At 40.8% G+C, this 27,333-nt stretch overlaps 1 protein-coding gene across 3 annotated transcripts; it reads right to left on the bottom strand.

The window, feature by feature from the left end:
• Positions 1-287: 287 nt before the first annotated feature.
• On the bottom strand, positions 288-27,177 carry LOC110486595 (monocyte to macrophage differentiation factor). Of its 3 annotated transcripts, none has more exons than XM_021558316.3 (7): positions 26,457-27,177; positions 16,170-16,251; positions 14,247-14,407; positions 13,663-13,737; positions 5,137-5,238; positions 3,050-3,119; positions 288-1,972 (listed from the first exon to the last, which is right to left on the bottom strand). In XM_021558316.3, the coding sequence occupies exons 1-7, from the start codon at positions 26,558-26,560 to the stop codon at positions 1,769-1,771; spliced, it is 798 nt and encodes a 265-aa protein (XP_021413991.2). In that variant the 5' UTR covers positions 26,561-27,177; the 3' UTR covers positions 288-1,768. The 3 variants fall into 3 exon arrangements, with proteins under 3 accessions (XP_021413991.2, XP_021413992.1, XP_036797210.1); XM_021558317.3 differs by lacking the exon at positions 26,457-27,177 and adding an exon at positions 17,871-18,334; XM_036941315.2 differs by lacking the exons at positions 16,170-16,251; positions 26,457-27,177 and adding an exon at positions 17,871-18,286.
• Between the last annotated feature and the right edge of the window lie 156 nt (positions 27,178-27,333).

Below are 27,333 nucleotides of genomic sequence, written 5' to 3'. Positions count from 1 at the left end.
TTGATCAAAAAGCTCCCAGGCCCAGCAGTTGTCTCAAGCATCAAAGTCAGTGATTGGAAGGTCTCTTGCTGGGACTCTGTATGGCTACCATTCTGTCCATGGAGGAAATGAGCTAAGGGGAAATGCAACTCCTTTAATGAAGGTTTGGTTTCCTACACAGAACAATGGAGAAATGTGTTTTCTGTCTGTATGAAGTGCTGTGACAAGCCCCCAGAGGTCAGCTATAGTTTCAACCTATAGATCTAGTACACATTTACAAGACATGGACAAACTGAGAAGAAAGGAACGACGTTGAGGGCATTTATTTTTCATCAACACATTAGTAACCTATCTTACAGAGTGAACATTGTTTTCTATATGTACAGCACCAATACACCCAATGGATAAAGTAGAGAGTTAATAAGAAGCAGATGTTTTCCCTAAAAAGGCCAGTACAGGATCATGTGCCAAAACAGAATGTACAAATATTACAAAACATTGTGGTAAAGGGAGCAAGACATTTCAGAATGGCTACAATCCATAACAAAAATCATCTGACTTCTCCACTTAGCATAGCTAACAAAATGTCAGGGAGGGGAAAACAAAAAGGCATGCTCACCAAGGGCTGTACAGTGTTTTACACAAGGAACATTTGTGAACACCTGTTCCAAAAACTGTCTCTGGCAATTTGAGAAACAAGTGAGAAAGCTAAAAATGGATAAATCTACCAACCATTAAAAATCATTATAGGGTTGGTTGTACATGACACGTTTCTCAATCAATTCAACTTCATAGTATAATGGTACTGGTCTTCATAGTTTCTCAACTGAAATGGCAAATACTCCTCAAAAGAAAGGTAGGGAATGGAGTACCATTGAAGATCCAAAAACACATAACAGGTTCAAATGAATACAAAGAACGGAAGGGTAATTTAGGATGTGAGGAGTTTTTAAATCAGGAAGTGTGTGATATAATGGAACTATCTACTATACCATTAAAGTGTCAGCAGTGATATGTGCAGAAGTACAGGACATCTCAGATGTACTGTAGATATTGTATCTTTCTGGAAGTTCAGTCCAATCACAGAGACCCTTTTTAAAAGCTATACCAACTCAAATACTCACCTTCTGAGGGCTCCATATTTGTGGGAAAGAATACAATTACACAAATCAGAGTACTTATTAAACATCACATCCAATGGTTCTTTGTGGTTCTTATCATACAAAAGTGCTTCTGAAAAATGAGACTGCACTTAGATACTGATAAATACTGATTCAGACATTGTGTGTCCAATGTGTACCGTGCACATTTACCTCAGAGTGAAAAGCCCAACTCTATTGAATGTCCTTCCCAACTGCTTTCCAATCAATAAGATGACTGACAAAATCACTACAACTGACAGAAGATACTAAGTATGGAATGTGAAGTGATACAAAGCACTGATATCAACTCAGCCCAACGTATCATTATGTGTAGAAGATGAGAACAATTTCCAAATGGAAGTCAAAAGTTTATCATTTTAGTTGTTTTGGGGGTTCCAACGGAATAACAGTTGTACACAAACAGAATTACAAATAACCTTTGTTCAACGTTTGTACAGTCAAAGATAAACAGAAAAACTGTTCCCTACCTGGAAACAGTAAACAATGCATGGTCATTTTCGTAAACTTTCCGGCTGTGGTTGCATCCTCGGTGGGCAGTTGTGGGAGTCTTTATTTGCTGGTGCCTATGTCGAGAGGCACTGGAGGGCAATGTGTTTTCAGTTAGCCTACTTGATGCGGTGGGGGGGTCAGGCGTCCCGAATAGTATTAGCAGGGGGACTCCTGTAGAGGTACTTCCAGATAGCGTAGTAGTGCACGGCTGCAGCCAGCGCCACAAACACGTGCCAGATGGCATGGGCAAACGGGATGACCCCGTCCGACTTGAAGAAGATCACGCCCAGGCAATAGATGAGTCCCCCACAGGCCAACTCGTACAGTCCATCCGTGTTGTTCTGTGGAAAATTTGGGGGAAAATCTCATGTAAAGGACTAGAATATTATACTCCAAGGTTCAGCATATACAAACCCTAAAAACATTTGGAGTCTGAGTGAACTACCACAAGAAGTCCACAGGGGGGCATAGGAAGCTGAACAACAGATATTCTGCTGATCATATAGCGCAGGGCTATTCAACTCTTACCCTACGAGGTCCGGAGCCTGCTGGTTTTCTGTCCTACCTAATAATCAATTGCACACAGCTGGTGTCCCAGGTCTAAATCAGACCCTGATTAGAGGGGAATAATGAAAAAATGCAGTGGGACTGGCTTCAAGGTCCAGAGTTGAGTTTGAGGGATATAGTGGTACACAAGTGAAGGGTGGTGATGGAGGCTGTGATCACTATGCCTTGGTGATGGATGCTACTGATAATGTATAGTAAGTCACTAATACACACATTAACATGATGTTTTTGCAAGAACACCAGATGACGGTAGGCATTACAAAGGTGCAAAATGATAGAGCACCTTAGAACAACTCCACCACTTTCCAACCTCATTTTCACTATCTCCAGCACAACTCCAGCGTCAACGGCCCATTTCTAAGTTTTATAGAAAAATATGAAGTGAAAAGTTCCATCATGGAAAGTTGAACCATTTTAAAAACAGTGATTTTCAAACACTATGAGATTGATGGAGACGTGGGGAGTAAGAAAATACCCTCCCTTGGGCAAGAAACACAAGGTTCTGAAAATCTGTTTTTCCCTTTTAATCCTACCCTGTGATGTCACAGAGAAGCATTTTTTAGGACCTTATTTTGTTAACCACAGATCATAGAAATGCTCTGTTTTCACATATGGAGACACCGGTTTGGTGGAATTGAGAGATTCCAGATTTTATAGGGCCATTTTAATTAAGTTATGGAGAACCGGTCATGTTTAATGCGTCTGCCAGAGAGCTCGAAACAGAGTGTCAAAGCAAACAGCAAGCAGCAGATGCAGATGTAAGCAGCACTGCCACTACCACTGTGAGTGTGGGTGGTGACTGAGTAAGGAGATTACAGCAGAAAGTCAATATGTAAAACTGAGTACGTTACCATTGATGTCACAACCAACGCAGGGAAAAAACCCATAGTCAAATAGAAGGCGAGCTCAACAACTTTATACCTAGAACAAAAAACACACAGAATATTCCATATAAAAAAGACCTACTTTATCACCAGAACAACTACAAAATTGAGAACAAAAGTGATGATGTTTAGCAGATATAACAATGGCCCTGTTCATCAGCTTCATTGTTATAGGATTCATTGAGACCGTAGTCTGTACATATCCAATTACTCCACTGAAGATTTAGTTTTAAAAAAAAAAAATATATATATATATATATATATATATATATATATATATATATATATATACATATATATATATATATACACATATATATACACATATATATACAGTGCCTTGCGAAAGTATTCAGCCCCCTTGAACTTTGCGACCTTTTGCCACATTTCAGGCTTCAAACATAAAGATATAAAACTGCATTTTTTTGTGAAGAATCAACAACAAGTGGGACACAATCATGAAGTGGAACGACATTTATTGGATATTTCCAACTTTTTTAACAAATCAAAAACTGAAAAATTGGGCGTGCAAAATTATTCAGCCCCCTTAAGTTAATACTTTGTAGCGCCACCTTTTGCTGCGATTACAGCTGTAAGTCGCTTGGGGTATGTCTCTATCAGTTTTGCACATCGAGAGACTGAAATTTTTTCCCATTCCTCCTTGCAAAACAGCTCGAGCTCAGTGAGGTTGGATGGAGAGCATTTGTGAACAGCAGTTTTCAGTTCTTTCCACAGATTCTCAATTGGATTCAGGTCTGGACTTTGACTTGGCCATTCTAACACCTGGATATGTTTATTTTTGAACCATTCCATTGTAGATTTTGCTTTATGTTTTGGATCATTGCCTTGTTGGAAGACAAATCTCCGTCCCAGTCTCAGGTCTTTTGCAGACTCCATCAGGTTTTCTTCCAGAATGGTCCTGTATTTGGCTCCATCCATCTTCCCATCAATTTTAACCATCTTCCCTGTCCCTGCTGAAGAAAAGCAGGCCCAAACCATGATGCTGCCACCACCATGTTTGACAGTGGGGATGGTGTGTTCAGCTGTGTTGCTTTTACGCCAAACATAACGTTTTGCATTGTTGCCAAAAAGTTCAATTTTGGTTTCATCTGACCAGAGCACCTTCTTCCACATGTTTGGTGTGTCTCCCAGGTGGCTTGTGGCAAACTTTAAACGACACTTTTTATGGATATCTTTAAGAAATGGCTTTCTTCTTGCCACTCTTCCATAAAGGCCAGATTTGTGCAATATACAACTGATTGTTGTCCTATGGACAGAGTCTCCCACCTCAGCTGTAGATCTCTGCAGTTCATCCAGAGTGATCATGGGCCTCTTGGCTGCATCTCTGATCAGTCTTCTCCTTGTATGAGCTGAAAGTTTAGAGGGACGGCCAGGTCTTGGTAGATTTGCAGTGGTCTGATATTCCTTCCATTTCAATATTATCGCTTGCACAGTGCTCCTTGGGATGTTTAAAGCTTGGGAAATCTTTTTGTATCCAAATCCGGCTTTAAACTTCTTCACAACAGTATCTCGGACCTGCCTGGTGTGTTCCTTGTTCTTCATGATGCTCTCTGCGCTTTTAACGGACCTCTGAGACTATCACAGTGCAGGTGCTTTCATACGGAGACTTGATTACACACAGGTGGATTGTATTTATCATCATTAGTCATTTAGGTCAACATTGGATCATTCAGAGATCCTCACTGAACTTCTGGAGAGAGTTTGCTGCACTGAAAGTAAAGGGGCTGAATAATTTTGCACGCCCAATTTTTCAGTTTTTGATTTGTTAAAAAAGTTTGAAATATCCAATAAATGTCGTTCCACTTCATGATTGTGTCCCACTTGTTGTTGATTCTTCACAAAAAAATACAGTTTTATATCTTTATGTTTGAAGCCTGAAATGTGGCAAAAGGTCGCAAAGTTCAAGGGGGCCGAATACTTTCGCAAGGCACTGTATATATATATATATATATATATATATATATATATATATATATATATATTTACATTGCAAAAAAGGCACACTTAAAATGCAGAAAGATTATTATACTGACTTTTCGTGGTAGTTGAAGACGTATATCGTTCCTGCCGCAGCCATTAGCCATACAAACCAACGCATGTGAACTGCGAGTGGGCCAAGCTCACGAAGATTCAACCTGGCAGGAGAGAAAGATGATGTTCATTCCACACTTTAGCCTAGGGAAACATACTAACTACAGGATCCTCATCACATACGAGATCATTTTGAATTACTTGTGTAACCCCGGTTCTATGGGAATACCAGTGACATGTGTCACTTACGGGATATGCCTAAGGGGCGGGTCACAGGCTCAAATTATCCAATCACACAGCGTGTTGAAGACAAACTGGTGGAATGGCGAATGAGGTGAGCCCCTTTCCCCCATAAAGGGAGCCATTCGCCAGCCAACTAGTCATTTTCAACCATGCCTCTAGTCCTTGCGCTCTTGCGAACAGGGAAAAGCGGTGACACATCTCACTCATATTCTAATAGAACCAGGGTTCTATATTTCTTATACTTATTTTGATGCGTCACTCATGGGACATGGACAACTAACACAGACATGCTCTCTGAAGCCAGGGTAGCTCCAACAGCATCACCCCTCAGAGGCTACGACACTGAGGGAGTATGCCCCACGAAGGTGCAGTGACATCCAGTCGGTGAAGACCACAAACATATGAGGGATGGCCCAACACTCTATAGCGCTAATCTCCCCTAAGGAGATGCCTTAGACCAGTGCCCAAGATGTAGTCAGAGGGTCACGGCTACTGGGTGAGGGTGCAAATCTCTCCGTATGTTAGGGTCCATGGATCCCTGCATAACAGTGGCTACCAGGACTAGTTATAGAGCAGGAGAGTGGTCTCTGCTAACCAGGGTGCACCTGGTCATTGCAGGAGTCGAAGATCAGGGATAAGCCTGTTACATCGCTCTGCTTAGAGTGGGGGTGTCAGGCCTAGGAGAGAGAAAAAGCATAGGGCATTACCCTTGAGAGGTTGCCATAAAAACCTTCCTTCCTTCTAACAGTGTCTTCTCGAGTCAGTCTGGATAGATGGGGAGGCCGGGTTCTCAGGGACTGGTTTGAAGTGCCAGCACGTGAGTGTCATGCTCACCCCAGGGCATAATAACACCACGGGGGGAGAGGCAAAGAGTGTCCCAGTTAACTAGGATACCTCGTAATGGGTCGAAGGCATATGAGCATGAATGTTTCTTGCAAAACCTGCTTGATCCTCTTGGACTACAGGTATGGCTATACCGTGTCACTGAGCGGGGTTCTTTGCGCAAGAGAGACTGGCCAATGGAATGACTAACAGGGGCAACCCGTGTAGCCAAAATAATGAAATATGCTGGTTAACCAGATCCTAATCCTAAGCAATAGATCAGTTACAGGTAACTTCCAAAATAAAAGAAACACTTGAGAAAATGAGGGATACAAAGCATATTGAAAGCAGATGCTTCCACACAGGTGTAGTTCCTGAGTTAATTAAGTAATTAATATCCCATCATGCTCATGTATAAAAATGCCCAGTTGCCCATTAGTTCATTGTCTTTGAAAGAGGGGTCTCAAAGAAGCATAGGGGGTTTAAAGCGTGTGTGTGTGTGTGTGTGTGTGTGAGTGAGTCACCAGATCTCCACCCAATATGGGAGATTCTGGAGTGGTGCCTAGGACAGTGGTTTCCACCACCATCAAAGCCTCTCATGGAATAATTGTGTCACATCCCTTCAATAGAGTTCCAGACACTTGTAGAATCTATGCCAAGGCGCATTGAAGCTGTTCTGGCGGCTTGTGGTGGCCCAACGCCCTATTAAGACTCTGTGTTGGTGTTTCCTTTATTCTGGCAGTTGCCTGTATGTGTCTGCTCTGTTTTGGCCCTACCCCGGAAGGGAAGGTTAGAATGAGAAAAGATCTCCTCAGCCGCTCGTTCAGAAAGCAAAGGTGGAGCTGAACTAATCTCAGACTGTGCAAACCAAGCACAGGTAAGAACGGGAGGAGGAAAAAAAACGCCAGAGCGCGTTGGACTTAGTGTACCATATTGCTATCTGGGGCTCCGGGGCCCAGCAAACAGTAACCATTTCCCCCTCTTATTTTTGGAATATGGAATGCTGTACAGACTGTCCTATAGCTCAACAAAAATAGTTTTCTATCAATAGAGCTAAGTTGCCATAAAATTGCCCAAAAAAGACTCATCCTTAAAGTGAACCCCGGAAACCTGATTTCCTGTTTGTTTGGCTTCAGGTTTGCCTTGGTTCAAGGGCTTAGCATGGGTATTGGCAGTCTGCTGTGTCGCTGGGGTTTAGGGCCCCCTGTGAGGCTAAGACGAGTTGCAGTGACCAATGGGCTGCCAAAGGGTCTGGTTTGCAGGGCATGCAGAAGTTGAAGGTTTAACCTTCCATACACATCGCACTTCTGCTGCATGGCGGCGACAGCGGGCCGAACAACTCCTTGGGTATCACAGGAGCATCCAGAAGGTCCACTTTTTCTTTCTCTGTCAAGCTGGACAAGCTTAGCCAAAGAGCCCATTCTCCCACCACCGCCAGACTCATAGTATGACCACAGCCTTGGATGGCATTATGGGAGGCACAGAGGTTTAGATCTGTAGCCATACAGATCTCATCCCAAGAAACCAGATTCAGAGTACCTGAATCCAGTTGCTTCCCCCACATCCTCCTGTAACTCTGCCTGGTAGGCCAACAATAAAGAGGTCACATTAAGTTCTCAGATTTAAAGGTCCAAAAGGTCCATTGACTTATGGAAAATGGAGGCAATAAAGTGATCCATTTTTCCGGGGAGGGAAGTGCCAGTAGTGCTAGCAGCACAGTGTGTGGGGTGGAGGTGGTCAGCCAGTGACGGCTCCACCTTGGGAGGGTTGCGAAACCCGGATCATATATGTTCTTGCTAGGGAACCCCGATTCAGGATGCTGCTGGTAAGGGGCTTATTCCATGAGCTCCTAGCCTCTCTGAGGCAGGCTGTCACCGTGGGAAGCAGTTTCTTAGCGGGGCCATGCGGGATAGGAGTATTTTTCCAGAGCTGGCCAATCGATACAGAGACATCAGGGCTTGAGCTACTACTAAGCTAAATTGAATTATTTTAAAGAAGGTCATACCAAGGATCATTTTGCTATTTGATTTGGAATTTTAAGACCTCTTTAGTTATCAGAAATATATATAAATTTAAATTTTATTTAATTAAAAATGTTGGGCCTTACTGCTATTGGCCCATACAAACGCATTGACTACATGGTAGAACAGATAGTTCCAGATAAATGTATTTAACCCCTTATTTTTGGCACAAAACAGTCTTCATATACAGTGCTTTCAGAAAGTATTCAGACCTCTTCACTCTTTCCACATTTTGTTACGTTACAGCCTTATTCTAAAATGTATTAAATAGTCCACCCCCCCCCCCCCCCCCACTACACACAATACCCTATAATGACAAAGCAAAAACTGGTTTTCAGAAATGTTAGCAAATACATTAAAAATACAAAAACTGAAATAACATTTACGTAAGTATTCAGACCATGTACTCCTCAGTACTTTGGCAACGATTACAGCCTTGAGTCTTCTTGGGTATGACAATACAAGCTTCCCACACCTGCATTTGGGGAGTTTCTGGTGGCCGGTTGCGATACAGCCTGGATTCGAACCAGGGCATCTGTAGTGACACCTCTAGCACTGAGATGCAGTGCCTTAGACAGCTGCACCTCTCAAGCCCTGTCAGGTTGGATGGGGAGCGTCGCTGCAGAACTATTTTCAGGTCTCTCCAGAGATGTTCGATCGGGTTCAAGTCCGGGCTCTGGCTGGGCCACTCAAGGACATTCAGAGCATCTACTGTATTGTCTTGGCTGTGTGCTTAGGGTCATTGTCCTGCTGGAAGGTAAACCTTTGCCCTTGTCTGAGGTCCTAACCTGCTCCAGAGCACTTTTCATCAAGGATCTCTCTGTACTTTGCTCCAATCATCTTTCCCTCGATCTTGACTAGTCTCCCAGTCCTTGCCACTGAAAAACATCCCCACAGCATGATGCTGCCACCACCATGCTTCATTGTAGGGATGGTGCCAGGTTTCCTCCAGACATGACACTTAGCATTCAGGCCAAAGAGTTCAATTTCAGTTTCATCAGATGAGGGAATCTTATTTCTCATGGTCTGAGTCCTTTAAGGGCCTTTTGGCAAACTGTCATGTGCCTTTTACTGAGGAGTTGCTTCCGTCTGGCCACTCAACCATAAAGGCCTAATTGGTGGTGCTGCAGAGATAGTTATCCTTCTGGAAGGTTGTCACATCTCCACATAGGAACTCTGGAGCTCTGTCAGAGTGATCATCGGGTTCTTGGTCATCTCCCTGACCAAGGCCCTTCTCCCCCGATTGCTCAGTTTGGCTGGGAGGCCAGCTCTAGGAAGAGTCTCGGTGGACTCCAATCAAGTTGTAGAAACATCTCAAGGATGATCAATGGAAACAGGATGCACCGGAGCTCAATTTCGAGTCTCATAGCAAAGGGTCTAAATACTTATGTAAATAAGGTATTGTTTTTTATATATATACACATTTGCAAGCATTTCGAAAAAAACTGTTTTTGCTTTCTCATTTATTTATTTTTTAACTAGGCAAGTCAGTTAAGAACCTGGACGACACTGGGCTAATTGTGCATTACCCTATGGGACTACCAATCATGGCCGGTTGCGATACAGCCTGGATTCAAACCAGGGCATCTGTAGTGACACCTCTAGCACTGAGATGCAGTGCCTTAGACAGGCCCTGTCAGGTTGGATGGGGAGCGTCGCTGCAGAACTATTTTCAGGTCTCTCCAGAGATGTTCGACCGGGTTCAAGTCCGGGCTCTGGCTGGGCCACTCAAGGACATGTAGGAGACTCAGGACACTGAATTTACATTTTATTTAACCCATTTTAGAAGAAGGTTGTAACGTAACAAAATGTGGAGAAAAAAAAAAGAGAGTGAACACTTTTCGAATGTATATACACTACATGACCAAAAGTATGTGGACACCTTCTCGTCAAACATCTCATTCCAGAATCATGGGCATTAATATGGAGTTTGTCCACCTTTTACTGCTATAACAGCCTCCACTCTTCTGGGAATGATTTCCACTAGATGTTGAAACATTGCTGCGAGGACTTGCTTCCATTCAGCCACAAGAGCATTAGTGAGATCGGGCACTGATGTTGGGTGATTAGGCCTGGCTCACTTTCGGCGTTCCAATTCATCCCAAAGACGTTCAATGGGGCTGAGGTCAGGGCTCAAGTTCTTCAACACTGATCTCGACAAACCATTTCTGTATAGATGTTGCTTTGTGCACAGGGGCATTGTCATGCTGAAACAGGAAAGGGCCTTCCCCAAACTGTTGCCACAAAGTTGGGAGCACAGAATCTTCTAGAATGGCATTGTATGCTGTAGCGTTAAGATTTCCCTTCACTGGAACTAAGGGGCCTAGCCCGAACTATAAAAAACAGCCCCAGACCATTATTCTTCCTCCACCAAACTTTAAAGTTGTCACTATGCATTCACTATGCCATGGAAACCCATTTCATGAAGCTCCCGACAAACAGTTATTTTGTTGACATTCTTTCCAGTAGCAGTTTTGACTTCGGTAGTGAGTTTTGCAACAGAGGACAGACGATTTTTACGGCCTGCCACTTCACGGCTGACCAGTTGTTTTTCATAGACGTTTCCACTTCACAATAACAGCATTTACAGTTGCTATTCAGTAAGACCATTCTACTGTCAATGTTTGTCTATGGAGATTGCATGGCTGTGTGGTCGATTTTATACACCTGTCAGCAACGAGTGTGGCTGAAATGGCTGAATCCACTAATTTGAAGGGGAGTCTACATACTTTGTATATATAATTTACTTCCATACAATTTTCCGACTGCTACAGGAGACATTCAGACAATTCTTGTGAGGCCTGTGGGCGTCCTAGAGCAAAACAACTGACATGTAGTTAGATTAGTGTGTAGCAAACTGTTCGGACGCTACAGAAGTTGGCAAATCGGCAGTACCAACGTCAGACGAGTCTCAAGATCCATTTTGCTCTTGACCTTACAAAGGCGCCCCTTGCCAGATCCGTGTAAGTCTGTTCTAATTCTAGTTGCAAAGACCTGAACACAGACTCCTCTTCTTCAGATAGATTATCTTTCTTTAGAAAACTGTCAAGCTTGCTCATCAACTCTTTTTCTCTAAGTGCATCAGCTCTTTGGCGCGTTTAATGGCTACCACTGACTTTATATTTGAAAAATTCCCATCTACTTCCATGACCCAAGTATTTTCTAGCAAAAATATCTTTAGCTAATGATTGGATGTTTTCAATGAGATCAGTATCTTTAAGAAGTGTATTGTTTAATTTCCAATATCCTCGAGTACCTTTCCATTTTTTAGTGGCTTGTAAATTCAGGGAAATCAAGTGATGATCAGAAAAGGGAGCCAACTGATGATCTACATCTATAACAAATTGTAACAAAAAGGGGGAAATTATGAATAAATCTATTCTAGATTTACGTGACATAGTTTTGTTGGTCTAGGTATAACCCTTAGCATCCGGTTTGAAATAACTCCAGGCATCCTCAACACAGAGATCCTTGCATAATGTTACTATTTTGAAGGTTGACTCGTTCTAGGAGGAAAACGATTTTAGTATTTGTTGTTTAAATCGAGTATTTGTTGTTTAAATCCTGTACTTTCCTGGTAAATTGGGTAAAAAGGGTCTTATTAGGAGTATGTGAGTTATGTCCGTATACATAACAGATGATGAAAATAGCATTGTCAAGTTTAACAGTTACTATGACCCATCGCCCATCTTGTGAAGATGTGGATTCTAGAATGTCACCTTTAAACTTGTGAATAAGTGTCAAAACACCAGCAGAATGATTTGATCCATGACTGAAATAGGCCATATCTCCCCATTGTGCTTTCCAAAATTTCAAATCACTTTCACCCGAATGAGTTTCCTGAAGAAGGACAAAATCTGCATTACTGCGTTTACAGTATAAAAATAAAGCTCTCCTTTTTGTAGGACTTCTCAAACCCCAAGCATTCAGACTAACGATATTGAGTGAATTGAAAACGAACTCCTGCATTAAAAAAGAAAGAACACAAATTAGATAACAAGTATTAATGTGAACAATAAAACAAACAGTGAACCTTGAGAGGATTACTTGACGGAAAACTACGCTCAGATGAGGTAGCGGTGGTTAACAGAATAACAAATCTATTTACTTCATTTTCTTTGGCAAGTGTTCATCAGTTGTAGTTCGAACGGTACATGTATAATTGGCAGTACATTAACTGTACGCATGGTAGTACTCACAGTTCCAATTTGCTTAATGTCAACAAAGTTACCCAGTAATCATTCTTCCTTCGATAAACGCGTGTGGGCCCTTGAACCCCGCCTTCTTTCCTTCTTGTCGCGCCTTCTGTATAAGCGGCCACAGTTTCTCTCTGGCAGCCTGATCCTGCGGTATCAGAGCTTCTTTGATGCGGAGTTTCTTCTCGTCCAGAAACTTGTTCCCCTTGGCCATTTTCCAGATGATGTCTCTGTAATGGCGCATAGTTAAGCGCAAGATGATATTGCGAGGGAGTCCATCAGATCTTCGTTTCCCAAGTCGATGTACCACATCAATCACGTCTCTTAGTCTGTCTTTGATGCATGGTGCCACTTTTCCCAGGACATTAATGACTCCTTCTCTAACATCCTCTCCCTCTACATCTTTTACACCTTGGATTTTCAGATTCCACCTGCGAGAGTACCTTTGAAGTTCAGCTACATTCTCACACAGCTCATTATTTTGGGATTGCATTTTCTTCAGCTCATTCTCTAGGAACGTTATCTTTTCCTTGTTCTCGCTCACAATTTTGTGTAGTTGATTGATAGTTTGACAAATTATCGATCTTCTTTGATGTTTCTTCTGTAGCCCGCTCTATGATAGACACGTTGGAGAGCGTGGCGTCTTGTTTAGTAGACAGGGACTGGATTGCAGAGAAAGGTTCCGACATGGAAATGTCTTCTTTTACTTTTTTCACCAGTGGATTTTTACTTAGGGTCTGAGGTAAAGAGGTTGCAAGGATTTCCTCCTGGTCAGCTTTGTTCTTTCTCTTGCTTGAGATCGCGGCTTCTTGTGTATCCATGCTGCTCTGGTCCTCGTTGTGGCTAGCTAGCATGTCAGACGTCTTCTGTGAGACTTGGATATTTCGTCTACTTTTGTCTTTCTGTCGTGTTCTTCCCATTCAACTTGACAAAAGCTAACTCTAAACTTATCCCATGTCCATAAACAAGTTATAGTTAGTTTCTTTCAATATTAATAGCCAATATTTGACTGTTAACCACCTAACCTTTAAGATTGCTTTGAAGAGCGCGAAAACACTCCCTCTCACAGCGAAGCCATCTTGGCCAATTCCACGAGTGGCTACCTTAATGAAGGAGAGGGGCTCACCTCATTCGTCACGCTGTCTCCAACAGACGCTGTGTGATTGGATACTTCGAGTTTGCGATCCGCCCCTTAGGTGCATCCCATAAGTGACATATGGAAATTGGTATTAGAAATAGAACTTACCATGGTGTGTAGGAGGCAGCGATGAAGAAATAGATGACCACTCTATCACACATATGAAAGCAGTGCTCCACAGACCTAGAATCAAGACCAAGCATTCAGTATTTCTCTCTTTGGCCTTTGATTGTGCCTGCCCACTCATGCCTAGTATGCAATTAAAATTATGTGCTGGGTGCTGTATAATATAACTCAGGTAGTCAGACCGGTTACTGTAATCAGACCTGTTAAGCTCTCGGCTTAGACATTCATTTTTACCAACACATGGCTAACCTTTGTTTAACCAGCTAAACAGCTGCTTTTAGTGAAAATGAGTTTGGAGTTACCTTTCTAACTAATAGGCTTTGAGTTTACACTTCCTCTTTCAATTAGAATGTGGGGAGGTCAAAATAATCAAACAAATCTATTCATTTTAAAATGTTGATTACTTCTCCTTTCCATTCACCTGATAAGACAAGACATAGAAAAAAAAAAGTGCTATCTTATGATGGGGCCCCTGGGTCACCGTTTGGCTTGGGAGGGGGTCCCTTGGCAAGAAAAGGTTGAAGACCCCTGGTCTAGTGTGATAGAACATTCCTCTGCCTCCTCACCTCATGTGGCTCTTCTTCCAGGTGATGATGTGGAACACAGTGGAGACCAGGAAGAGGGCACACAGGCCCATGCCGTACACCCAGGCTGTGATCTTCTCCCAGCGGTCGTCTGAGAGACGGTGCAGCAGGGCCATGCCCACAATGGCTGGTACGATGAGTAGCTGCAGGGTACAGACAAAGGGAGACAGATTAACATGACCAACTGTTGAAAACTATCCTTGTAACATACACTCAGTATAGTCTACAATGATAGTGTTTTTGGTCAAATGTGTTTTCTCCATAACGCTATCAACACCAGGTAGAATTCTGTCAATAGAATTAAGCATGGGGGAAAAGAGCAATTGAGGTCTGACATTTGAAAACCAGTCTTTGTACAGTCGTGGCCAAAAGTTGAGAATAACACAAATATTAATTTTTACAAAGTCTGCTTCCTCAGTTTGTATGATGGCATTTTGCATATACTCCAGAATGTTATGACGAGTGATCAGATGAATTGCAATTAATTGCAAAGTCCTGAATCCCCCAAAAATATTTCCACTGCATTTCAGCCCTGCCACAAAAGGATCAGCTGACATGTCAGTGATTCTCTCGTTAACACAGGTGTGAGTGTTGACGAGTACAAGGCTGGAGATCACTCTGTCATGCTGGTTGAGTTCGAATATTAGACTGGAAGCTTCAAAAGGAGGGTGGTGCTTGGAATCATTGTTCTTCCTCTGTCAATCATGGTTACCTGCAAGGAAACACGTGCCGTCATCATTGCTTTGCACAAAAAGGGCTTCACAGGCAAGGATAATGCTGCCAGTAAGATTCCACCTAAATCAACCATTTATCGGATCATCAAGAACTTCAAGGAGAGCGGTTCAATTGTTGTGAAGAAGGCTTCAGGGCGCCCAGCAAGTGCCAGGACCGTCTCCTAAAGTTGATTCAGCTGCAGGATCGGGGCACCACCAGTACAGAGTTTGCTCAGGAATGGCAGCAGGCAGGTGTGAGTGCATCTGCACACACAGTGAGGCGAAGACTTTTGGAGTATGGCCTGGTGTCAAGAAGGGCAGCAAAGAAGCCACTTCTCTCCAGAAAAAACATCAGGGACAGACTGATATTCTGCAAAAGGTACAGGGATTGGACTGCTGAGGACTGGGGTAAAGTCATTTTCTCTGATGAATCCCCTTTCCGATGTTTTGGGGCATCCAGAAAAAAGCTTGTCCGGAGAAGACAAGGTGAGCGCTACCATCAGTCCTGTGTCATGCCAACAGTAAAGCATCCTGAGACCATTCATGTATGGGGTTGCTTCTCAGCCAAGGGAGTGGGCTCACTCCAATTTTGCCTAAGAACACAGCCATGAATAAAGAATGGTACCAACACATCCTCCGAGAGCAACTTCTCCCAACCATCCAGGAACAGTTTGGTGACGAACAATGCCTTTTCCAGCACGATGGAGCACCTTGCCATAAGGCAAAAGTGATAACTAAGTGGCTCGGGAAACAAAACATTGATATTTTGGGTCCATGGCCAGGAAACTCCCCAGACCTTAATCCCATTGAGAACTTGTGGTCAATCCTCAAGAGGTGGGTGAACAAACAAAAACCCACTAATTCTGACAAACTCCAAGCTTTGATTATGCAAGAATGGGCTGCCATCAGTGCCCCAGAAGTTAATTGACAGCATGCCAGGGCAGATTTCAGAGGTTTGAAAAAGAGTCAACACTGCAAATATACTCTTTGCATCATCTTCATGTAATTGTCAATAAAAGCCTTTGACACTTACGAAATGCTTGTAATTATAATTCAGTATTCCATAGTAACATCTGACAAAAATATCTAAAGACAACGAAGCAGCAAACTTTGTGGAAATTAATATGTGTCATTCTCAAAACTTTTGGCCACGACTGTACAGTAGGCCTACACTTAGAGAAGGTGAACTCACCGCGTGAGTATAGCAGTTTGCAGCATGCTCATAGCAGGTGGGCTGGTAGCGGCAGTTAGCACTGGCCCGCCTGTTCATGAACCTGAAACATACAGCAACATGCAGCAAGTGTTAGTGGGGCAGGTAGCGGGGAGGACTAGGGGCTGGTACAATACCGGTGTTAGAGGTTATCCTGATTCAGGGCTGTTCTCACACTGTTCTGGGTTGTTCATGCAACAGTATGCCATGCCAATTGAAGGAAGCAGGAAAATAACACGAGAAGACCAGAAACTGACATACAGTACATCTCAAAGAAAAATTGCATATAACTAACACATCACATTTTAGTGATTGACCAAAGAAAACAAATTAAAGTTGTTTAGATTCAGGTCATTTCCATGTAAAAAGGACCCATCAGCACTATCTTGAAGTTTACAGGAGTTTATAGGAGCATATAACATCTTGTTCCAAATGAAAGCTAAGAGTCTGTGTTTTTTAAATTTTAATTACATTTTTCAACCATTTTAAATCCTAAAAATGTGGAATATGCAAAAGCTTTGATTTCTGGGCACAGAGATGGAAGTTTATACCATATATACCATATAATGTAATATACTCTTCTGGACCGAACTATACTGTGCTGTATTGAACTATATACTGTGCTATATTGAACTATATACTCTACAGCACTATACTGTACTATACCTTTAATTTACTGTAATGTCCAAACTTGTAAAACATAGACATCCATGATTGGTAGAGATTTGGTCCGGTCTGGACCAACCACATTTGGTCAAGTATGGAGGCAGAGCTCATTAGGGTTAAATACATTTAAAAAATAACATTTTGAATAATAGCCAGTGTGTAGAATAATACTCAAACATGCAAAGGAGAATATTACATTTTTCTACCTTTGTATAGGACACGTCACCATGAAGAGAATGATATTCATAATTATACATGTATAGTACAGACCCATGATGTCAATCTGTTACAGTCATTCAGTTACCGGTTATTGATCCACTTCACTTAGTGTAGTTCAATAACCAAAACAGATTTGTTCATACTCAAGGTGTCATATCATAGCTGACACCTAATTCTTAATGCAATCATCTTTGAATCGTAATTCGAAGTACTTAAGTTTTTGAAAAACGTGGTCACATAAAAAAGTGAGGGAGATTTTACTGTTATACTGTTACCAAACTTTGCTTCTGCACTGTTCCTCAAATAAGGATATTTGTAAAATGTTCAGTGGCAATTGTTAAAACTATACTTTTGCATATAGGTGTATGTTTTTTTTAAACATTGCGATCAATCGTTTATGTTTGCCACACATTTTAAAGTGAGTCTCAGCGTCACTCTGATAACATGGAATTACCCTTCATCAAGGACATATACCAATTATTTACAAAGCTATGATTGGACATTTATGGCGACTTGTTTTACCGGATTCCATTTCCCTGCGCTATATCGCATTTCCTGGTGGGAAACATTGTAGCTCGTAGGTTATAATACTGCATGATACAATAACCATGTTTCTGCTTCATTCATGGCTACAAACAACCAATCCATCTCAGATTAAGGCTCAGTAAATGCCAATAGCTAGGTTCACTTACGTTAACAAGACCACTTGCCTGAACAAATAAACGCCAGCTATCTATCTATAGATAAATTCATCATAATGCAAACATTGGATGACTGCCACATTGTTAGCTAACCCACCTTTGAAGGCTGTTCACTCTCTTCATTTCAATGCCTTCACGCAAAACGAAGGGAGGAAATCACGAAGCAAGATTAAGCTAGCGAGCTACAGTCAAATAGAAAATCCGCAAACTAGCCAAATGGGAAATTAGAAAGCTAGCCAAAACAAGAGAAATTGAAGGCCCAGCTAACGTCATCAACTAATCAGTAATCTGTACACATAATAAGATACCCCCAGTCCAAATCGATACACTATTTTAGTATTTTCCTTAATACCATTGTGCTGCAAATATAAACTAGCTTCAATCGATTACATTAATACAATCATTTAGCAAAGACATATCCTCCTAACACTTGTGTCCCCTTGTAGACACCGGCGTTGTTCCCTTTTTCACGATTAAAATGTATTTAGTTCATGCGAAGAGATTTTGAATGACGGATGCTTGAACCAATAATAGCACTAAAAGTGTGGGACATCAACCTATCAGACCAATCAAAGATCTGATGACAGTGTGGGTGGCTGGAGGAGGTCTCAAAATCTGTCACACCATGATAGACAGATGTAACAGTAGTAGTTACTTTTGTTTTTCAACCAGCAACCCTGAATATGGGTTTCCATTAGTTACTACAACCCTAAAGTAAAACACATTATCGAACAAATTCATGAGAGCCAAAAGTAGCTTTTTGGTCTTAAATTAAGGTTCGGGTTTAGGCATAAGGTTAGCAGTGTGGTTAAGGTTAATGTTAGCGTTAGCTTTTAAATCAGATTTTAATTTCAAGAAGAGAAGTTGTATAAATTGCCGGGGTTTATGACCTTGTGGGTGTGGCAACTAGTGACGAAAACCTGAATATGCATCAACAATTATTTTTGTATTCTGTTCAGAGTTCAATATCATGTCCTGTGTCATGAATGAATAATTTATTTTTCCAAATTCAACCTTTTAGTATTGACTTTTTATCTCAGTGTCAATAAACTTGAGCAAATAAACTGATAGTACATCATAGGCCTGTTTCAACAAGAGATTAATTCACAATGTTATCAGATGCAAATATGTCCCTATGGGTAATAGTGTTGTGCTGTATGTGGACAGAACACAATTTTTTATTTTTTATTTTATTTCACCTTTATTTAACCAGGTAGGCTAGTTGAGAACAAGTTCTCATTTACAACTGCGACCTGGCCAAGATAAAGCATAGCAGTGTGAACAGACAACAACACAGAGTTACACATGGAGTAAACAATAAACAAGTCAATAAAGAGATTGAAAATAAAGTTGAAATATGTATTTTTAAAAAATGTAAAAAATACAAAAGTACACGAGACACGAACAAAACACGTCTTCACTGCTACGCCATCTTGGATCATAAGAGTGCTGTGCTGCTAGCCAAAGTTGAATTGCACACCAGCAAGGTATCTGATGAGCACTCTCTAACTATAAAGTTACATAACAGTGACAGCATTGTAACTCAGCAATGTATCTGATGAGCACTCTCTAACCCATAGAGTTACATAACAGTGACAGTAATGTAACTGGATCATTCAGGAACAACATTAGATAACACAACACATAGCTGTTTACATAAGACTTTAAGTGCGATATGCAGTCTTAATGAGTTTCAAACTGACAAATGCCTGCAGTTTTTTTTCTCTCTTTGGGCTATTACAACCAGAGTGAAACATAAGCCCATACTGACTCAACTTCAACGCAGTGGCATTGCAAAATACCTTTCAGAACCATTAATAACCAGCACATTTATGCATGAGAAGATAACATTCCCAAATGTATCCATTTTAAATGTTTGCATTGGTAAACTCAGAATAAGATGTATAATCAACCCCTTAGAGAAAGATTTCACATGTTATATTTGGACAGACGGGTAAGCCTCTAAGTATGAATTAATCTCTCTGGTTTTATATGTTGTGATGCCAAAGGATTACAAAAGTAGCCCTAGCCTAATGTGTATTGTAGTTCATGAAAGTAAAATCCACTTTTTGCACAAGATCCTATCCCTAGGGTACACCATGCATCAGACAGTTCAAATGTTGTTTATCCAGCCCAGGAGGAGCTCATGGTTTACGAGCTGTGGAAGTACAGCTGAGATGGTGGGTGGCAGGCAGGCAGGGTTTTTAAGAATGACATTAGCAGAGACAACGGGAGGATGCGAGCAGCCATATGTTAGGGTTTAGCGTTTCCTTGTTCTTGCTGCAAAGCTGCAGTTCCCCCATGGTGCCATAACACCCCTAATGCGATACAGGACTGAGACATGGAGGTTGGCATTCTGTCATACAACACAAGGTTTAGCAGCTCAGCAGAGTGTCCCTGTGTTTCTAAATATGCTATAAAACAGTGTTTAGCTCATTCTATTTCTGACACTGTTACATGTTGGAGGCACATGCAGAGAGAGTTCATCCGTTACCCCACTCTGCTCACAGTCAACAACCTGAAGACCCATTTCACTTCCTCCACGAGCCACAACGGCAGTGCAAGTGGAAGAGCTCATGTTACAGTGGAAGTGTGGTTAAAGGTCCCTCAGGTCAGGTATTATGTTAAGCATCTCACAAGAATCACCCTCTGTGTCACAATATAACTACACATACTGTAAAGGCTGTGTGTGACCTATTTTCATTGATTGCTTTTAAACACTCAAAGCTTGCCCAACAAAGCCCTCTGCCAGGATGTAAAAGCTCTCTACACCATGTAGATCAACAGTATTAAACAATGCTCCATACTGCCCAACAGCAATGTACTGTATTGTACATGCACACAGCAGGCCATGCTGTTAATATGACATCTTTAGTGGCTACTGTAAGACAGAAACTGGTGGGACTACACACAGGATAACAGAGGCTTTGTGAAGACACGTGATGGCAGGGTTAAACAGCTCTGTAATTGGTTTACTGTTTCATGCTGGAATGCAGTACCTCTAAAAAGGGAAGACATGGGAATCCCAATACTGTGGATTACAATACGCTGGAAACACCTCAGTGAAAAGCCACAGAATATTTCCATCCTCACACTTAGGATAACAACAACGCTAATTCTGTCTGACAAAGACGACAAGAAATGTAAAGGTGTGATATTCAGATGCTTGATGAATCAATGTTGTCAATGTGAAAAGGCTAAACATCTAAATACATAGCTATGCCCTTCGAGGTTTCAGTAAAGAGAAAAAATAAAATGGCTGCTTTTTGCAATTCATGGTGGATATATTAGTGTATGTTATAGCCATGCTGTCAATTCCCATTTCAATCAATAAATCAAACTTCTGTAAAGTAAGATAGAGCCTGTGTTGTGTCCCAGCCTCAACAGAGATCAGAATTGATCTAGTAGCTAACAAGCTGAGTATGGCGTGTTCTTAGACTGTAAAGCACATTTCCCCCTGTAGCAAAGGATTACTGGTGTAGTGTCTGCATAGAGGCATGACAGTCGACCTGCACCTAGCTAATACATTGGTGCAACATTGCTCTTCACTGTTGACAAAAACACTGCAAGCATTTTCAGATACTTGGAACATTTGGATTTATGTTCATATTAGACCTTTGGAGCCCCATTGTCCTGCAACATGTTGCCTTTTCTAAATGGTACAATTATTTGTTCCCATACAGTATATTCTTAGATGGGATTCCGTGGTATTCTATCTTAGTGGTAATTATTTTTACATCTTAATACTCAGCTGATCATGATCCTTTCAGATTGCTAGTTTCTCATCAGTTGGAGTCTCTCCAGCTTTTGAGAAATACATTTTCCCAAGTAAATTACTTCAATAATCTATGTGTCTCTCTCTGTCAATAACTGATAAAGAGATGGTGTGATTCCCTAGGTGTTGATGCTGTTGTACTGTAATATTCTATTGGTACTGTAGGTGTTGATGTTGTTGTACTGTAATCTTCTATTGGTACTGTAGGTGTTGATGTTGTTGTACTGTAATATTCTATTGGTACTGTAGGTGTTGATGTTGTTCTACTGTAATCTTCTATTGGTACTGTAGGTGTTGATGTTGTTGTACTGTAATATTCTATTGGTACTGTAGGTGTTGATGTTGTTGTACTGTAATATTCTATTGGTACTGTAGGTATTGATGTTGTTGTACTGTAATATTCTATTGGTACTGTAGGTGTTGATGTTGTTCTACTGTAATCTTCTATTGGTACTGTAGGTGTTGATGTTGTTGTACTGTAATATTCTATTGGTACTGTAGGTGTTGATGTTGTTGTACTGTAATATTCTATTGGTACTGTAGGTGTTGATGTTGTTGTACTGTAATATTCTATTGGTACTGTAGGTGTTGATGTTGTTGTACTGTAATCTTCTATTGGTACTGTAGGTGTTGATGTTGTTGTACTGTAATATTCTATTGGTACTGTAGGTGTTGATGTTGTTGTACTGTAATCTTCTATTGGTACTGTAGGTGTTGATGCTGTTCTACTGTAATCTTCTATTGGTACTGTAGGTGTTGATGCTGTTCTACTGTAATCTTCTATTGGTACTGTAGGTGTTGATGTTGTTGTACTGTAATCTTCTATTGGTACTGTAGGTGTTGATGCTGTTCTACTGTAATCTTCTATTGGTACTGTAGGTGTTGATGCTGTTCTACTGTAATCTTCTATTGGTACTGTAGGTGTTGATGTTGTTGTACTGTAATCTTCTATTGGTACTGTAGGTGTTGATGTTGTTGTACTGTAATCTTCTGTTGGTACTGTAGGTATTGATGTTGTTGTACTGTAATATTCTATTGGTACTGTAGGTGTTGATGTTGTTGTACTGTAATCTTCTATTGGTACTGTAGGTGTTGATGTTGTTGTACTGTAATATTCTATTGGTACTGTAGGTGTTGATGTTGTTGTACTGTAATCTTCTATTGGTACTGTAGGTGTTGATGTTGTTGTACTGTAATCTTCTATTGGTACTGTAGGTGTTGATGTTGTTGTACTGTAATCTTCTATTGGTACTGTAGGTGTTGATGTTGTTGTACTGTAATATTATATTGGTAGTGTAGGTGTTGATGTTGCTGTACTGTAATATTCTATTGGTACTGTAGGTGTTGATGTTGTTGTACTGTAATCTTCTATTGGTACTGTAGGTATTGATGTTGTTGTACTGTAATATTCTATTGGTACTGTAGGTGTTGATGTTGTTGTACTGTAATCTTCTATTGGTAGTGTAGGTGTTGATGTTGTTGTACTGTAATCTTCTATTGGTACTGTAGGTGTTGATGTTGCTGTACTGTAATATTATATTGGTAGTGTAGGTGTTGATGTTGTTGTACTGTAATCTTCTATTGGTAGTGTAGGTGTTGATGTTGTTGTACTGTAATCTTCTGTTGGTACTGTAGGTATTGATGTTGTTGTACTGTAATCTTCTATTGGTAGTGTAGGTGTTGATGTTGTTGTACTGTAATCTTCTATTGGTACTGTAGGTGTTGATGTTGTTGTACTGTAATCTTCTATTGGTACTGTAGGTGTTGATGTTGTTGTACTGTAATCTTCTATTGGTACTGTAGGTGTTGATGCTGTTCTACTGTAATCTTCTATTGGTACTGTAGGTGTTGATGCTGTTCTACTGTAATCTTCTATTGGTACTGTAGGTGTTGATGTTGTTGTACTGTAATCTTCTATTGGTACTGTAGGTGTTGATGTTGTTGTACTGTAATCTTCTGTTGGTACTGTAGGTATTGATGTTGTTGTACTGTAATATTCTATTGGTACTGTAGGTGTTGATGTTGTTGTACTGTAATCTTCTATTGGTACTGTAGGTGTTGATGTTGTTGTACTGTAATATTCTATTGGTACTGTAGGTGTTGATGTTGTTGTACTGTAATCTTCTATTGGTACTGTAGGTGTTGATGTTGTTGTACTGTAATCTTCTATTGGTACTGTAGGTATTGATGTTGTTGTACTGTAATATTCTATTGGTACTGTAGGTGTTGATGTTGTTGTACTGTAATCTTCTATTGGTACTGTAGGTGTTGATGTTGTTGTACTGTAATCTTCTATTGGTACTGTAGGTGTTGATGTTGTTGTACTGTAATCTTCTGTTGGTACTGTAGGTGTTGATGTTGTTGTACTGTAATCTTCTATTGGTACTGTAGGTGTTGATGTTGTTGTACTGTAATCTTCTATTGGTACTGTAGGTATTGATGTTGTTGTACTGTAATATTCTATTGGTACTGTAGGTGTTGATGTTGTTGTACTGTAATCTTCTATTGGTAGTGTAGGTGTTGATGTTGTTGTACTGTAATCTTCTATTGGTACTGTAGGTGTTGATGTTGCTGTACTGTAATATTATATTGGTAGTGTAGGTGTTGATGTTGTTGTACTGTAATCTTCTATTGGTAGTGTAGGTGTTGATGTTGTTGTACTGTAATCTTCTGTTGGTACTGTAGGTATTGATGTTGTTGTACTGTAATCTTCTATTGGTAGTGTAGGTGTTGATGTTGTTGTACTGTAATCTTCTATTGGTACTGTAGGTGTTGATGTTGTTGTACTGTAATCTTCTATTGGTACTGTAGGTGTTGATGTTGTTGTACTGTAATCTTCTATTGGTACTGTAGGTGTTGATGTTGCTGTACTGTAATATTATATTGGTAGTGTAGGTGTTGATGTTGTTGTACTGTAATCTTCTGTTGGTACTGTAGGTGTTGATGTTGTTGTACTGTAATCTTCTATTGGTACTGTAGGTGTTGATGTTGTTGTACTGTAATCTTCTGTTGGTACTGTAGGTGTTGATGTTGTTGTACTGTAATCTTCTATTGGTACTGTAGGTGTTGATGTTGTTGTACTGTAATCTTCTATTGGTACTGTAGGTGTTGATGTTGTTGTACTGTAATATTCTATTGGTACTGTAGGTATTGATGTTGTTGTACTGTAATATTCTATTGGTACTGTAGGTGTTGATGTTGTTGTACTGTAATCTTCTATTGGTACTGTAGGTGTTGATGTTGCTGTACTGTAATATTATATTGGTAGTGTAGGTGTTGATGTTGTTGTACTGTAATCTTCTGTTGGTACTGTAGGTGTTGATGTTGTTGTACTGTAATCTTCTATTGGTACTGTAGGTGTTGATGTTGTTGTACTGTAATCTTCTGTTGGTACTGTAGGTGTTGATGTTGTTGTACTGTAATCTTCTATTGGTACTGTAGGTGTTGATGTTGTTGTACTGTAATCTTCTATTGGTACTGTAGGTATTGATGTTGTTGTACTGTAATATTCTATTGGTACTGTAGGTGTTGATGTTGTTGTACTGTAATATTATATTGGTACTGTAGGTGTTGATGTTGTTGTACTGTAATCTTCTATTGGTACTGTAGGTGTTGATGTTGTTGTACTGTAATATTATATTGGTACTGTAGGTGTTGATGTTGTTGTACTGTAATATTATATTGGTAGTGTAGGTGTTGATGTTGCTGTACTGTAATCTTCTGTTGGTACTGTAGGTGTTGATGTTGTTGTACTGTAATCAAGCTATTGGAGCTGCTTTGCCAGGTGTGTCAGCTCAGGGCAAGGTGCATACATGTAGCATTTCTAAGTATAAGGACTAAAACAGCTTAATTTGTTTATGCTCCAGATAAGACGGCATGGGCAAAGCTATTTCGGTGTGTACAGGTGCTAGTTTTGGCAGTGACTACTACGGGTTTCCGTCACACCTTCGAGTGAATGTCTGATTACTGGTGTTTAATTATATTACATGCAAGGACTTAATTCAGTTAATAGCTTCAGCTTGCACTCTCTTTTAGAGATCCTAATTCAAGGAGATTGACTGAATAATTGGATAAGTGTTAGCTACAACCTCTGTCTCACAATATACCGTTGGCTGAATCAAGTCACATGTCTTGACATCAAAGGGTTAGCAGGTACATATCTGAAAAGGGCTCCATAAATAACCTGTTTCTCATGGCGGGTGGGAGAGCGATTAAAGAAGCAAGTCTCAAAATAGCAGAATAATCTGGGCCTCACAGGTCAGGACCATGGTTGGACAGCACTTGGCTGAACTGTGGTTGGTTACTTCATAAAGACTCAACACTGTCAAGTTATGTAATTGGCTAATGGCTACCTTAGTTTGCCTATAAACAATACGAGGAAATGTTGGGCAGTCTCCTAATCTGAAAATGCCAGGGGACACTTTGTAATACACTCCTCCTGAGTCCTGGTTGAGATAGGACAACAAGTCTGTCATCGATGAAAACATTATACTAGCAGAGCATCATACAAATGTCTATCAAGTAACATTTGACAAAGTAGTGAAGCAAGATGACAATGAACGTTCACTGAGAGGGGACAGACCTGTCTCTCTTTAAAAATGAACAATTATAACTGGTAATACTTTGTATCACATTTAAACACTGAGGCATTTTGTGATGTAGTAAATAGTTGAGCTACGTGCAAAGATATGGTTTGAAAACTGCAACCCTTTTTCAGTCAATTGCATTTCCCTCTCATGTTGTGTAACACAAACCACTGTTAATAGTACAGCTCCTGAATTCCATGTTGATTATCAGTTGTGACATTTCTTGTTTTAGAACAGGCTGTAGGCTTCTGTGATCCACCAGAGCTTTCTAAAAGACGGATTTCATGTGCATCAACACTGCACACACATGCTTCTCTCTTACCGTCTCAGACTGGTCTTCTGCAGGTCCAATCCTAGCATTGTCCTGGCCACCAGGGAAAAATATAATCTAAAAAATAAATGTAGAAACAGATTTAAAAAAAACATATATGTACAAAAGTTTATTCCGCTGCGATAATTCCAACGGGTTGTGGACTGAGTTATTCAGCACCACAGTAGCCCTTCTAGAATCTAGACCATGGTGCTCTTCTTCTCCCTGAAGTCTGGACTGGGCTGAGGCTCATATGAGGTGACCATATTGGTCTGGTCCCAGCGTTGATGTTGCGGAGAAGGGGTGGTCTGCTGCATCACCACCAGTCTGATGGGGGATTGGGTCGGCACAGGGTCCGGCGCGTACTCCTTGGTTGGATCCTTGCCCCGGCAGTCATACATTATACAAGATATCAGGAACACCAGAAGCAAGATAACATAGCTGGCGATAAGGATGCAGAGGTTCAAAGTGACAGGATCAATCTCCGAGAAGTTTTCCTTAAAGCCCATGGTAGCTGCCTCATACTGTGCGGCCCACAGGCCCAGAAGAAACAGCTGGTGGATGGGACGGAGAATGGAAGACGGTCGCCTTCAGTGGAGCTGGAATCACTAAACTAGCAAGTGACAGTAGGGCTGTCTCTCTATCCTTGTCAATCTATCCTCGTCAATCTCCCCTCTCTCTCTCTCTCTCTCTCTCTCTCTCTCTCTCTCTCTCAGATCACAGTGGATATGTGGCTTTGTGGTAAAAATACTTTAATCCATGCCATTCCTCCAACCTTGAATTTCTGTGATCAATGATTAAAGCTGCTCTGTTTAATAACTTAAGCCTCAGTTGTAATTTCAACAACTGAATCTCATATAGGATTCTGCCCATTTAAAAAGGCCATTTT

Source organism: Oncorhynchus mykiss, chromosome 13 (assembly GCF_057628025.1).
Source record: "Oncorhynchus mykiss isolate SJ-2025 chromosome 13, ASM5762802v1, whole genome shotgun sequence".
Taxonomy (NCBI): Eukaryota; Metazoa; Chordata; class Actinopteri; order Salmoniformes; family Salmonidae; genus Oncorhynchus; species Oncorhynchus mykiss.
This window is presented reverse-complemented; position numbering and strand designations above follow the sequence as displayed.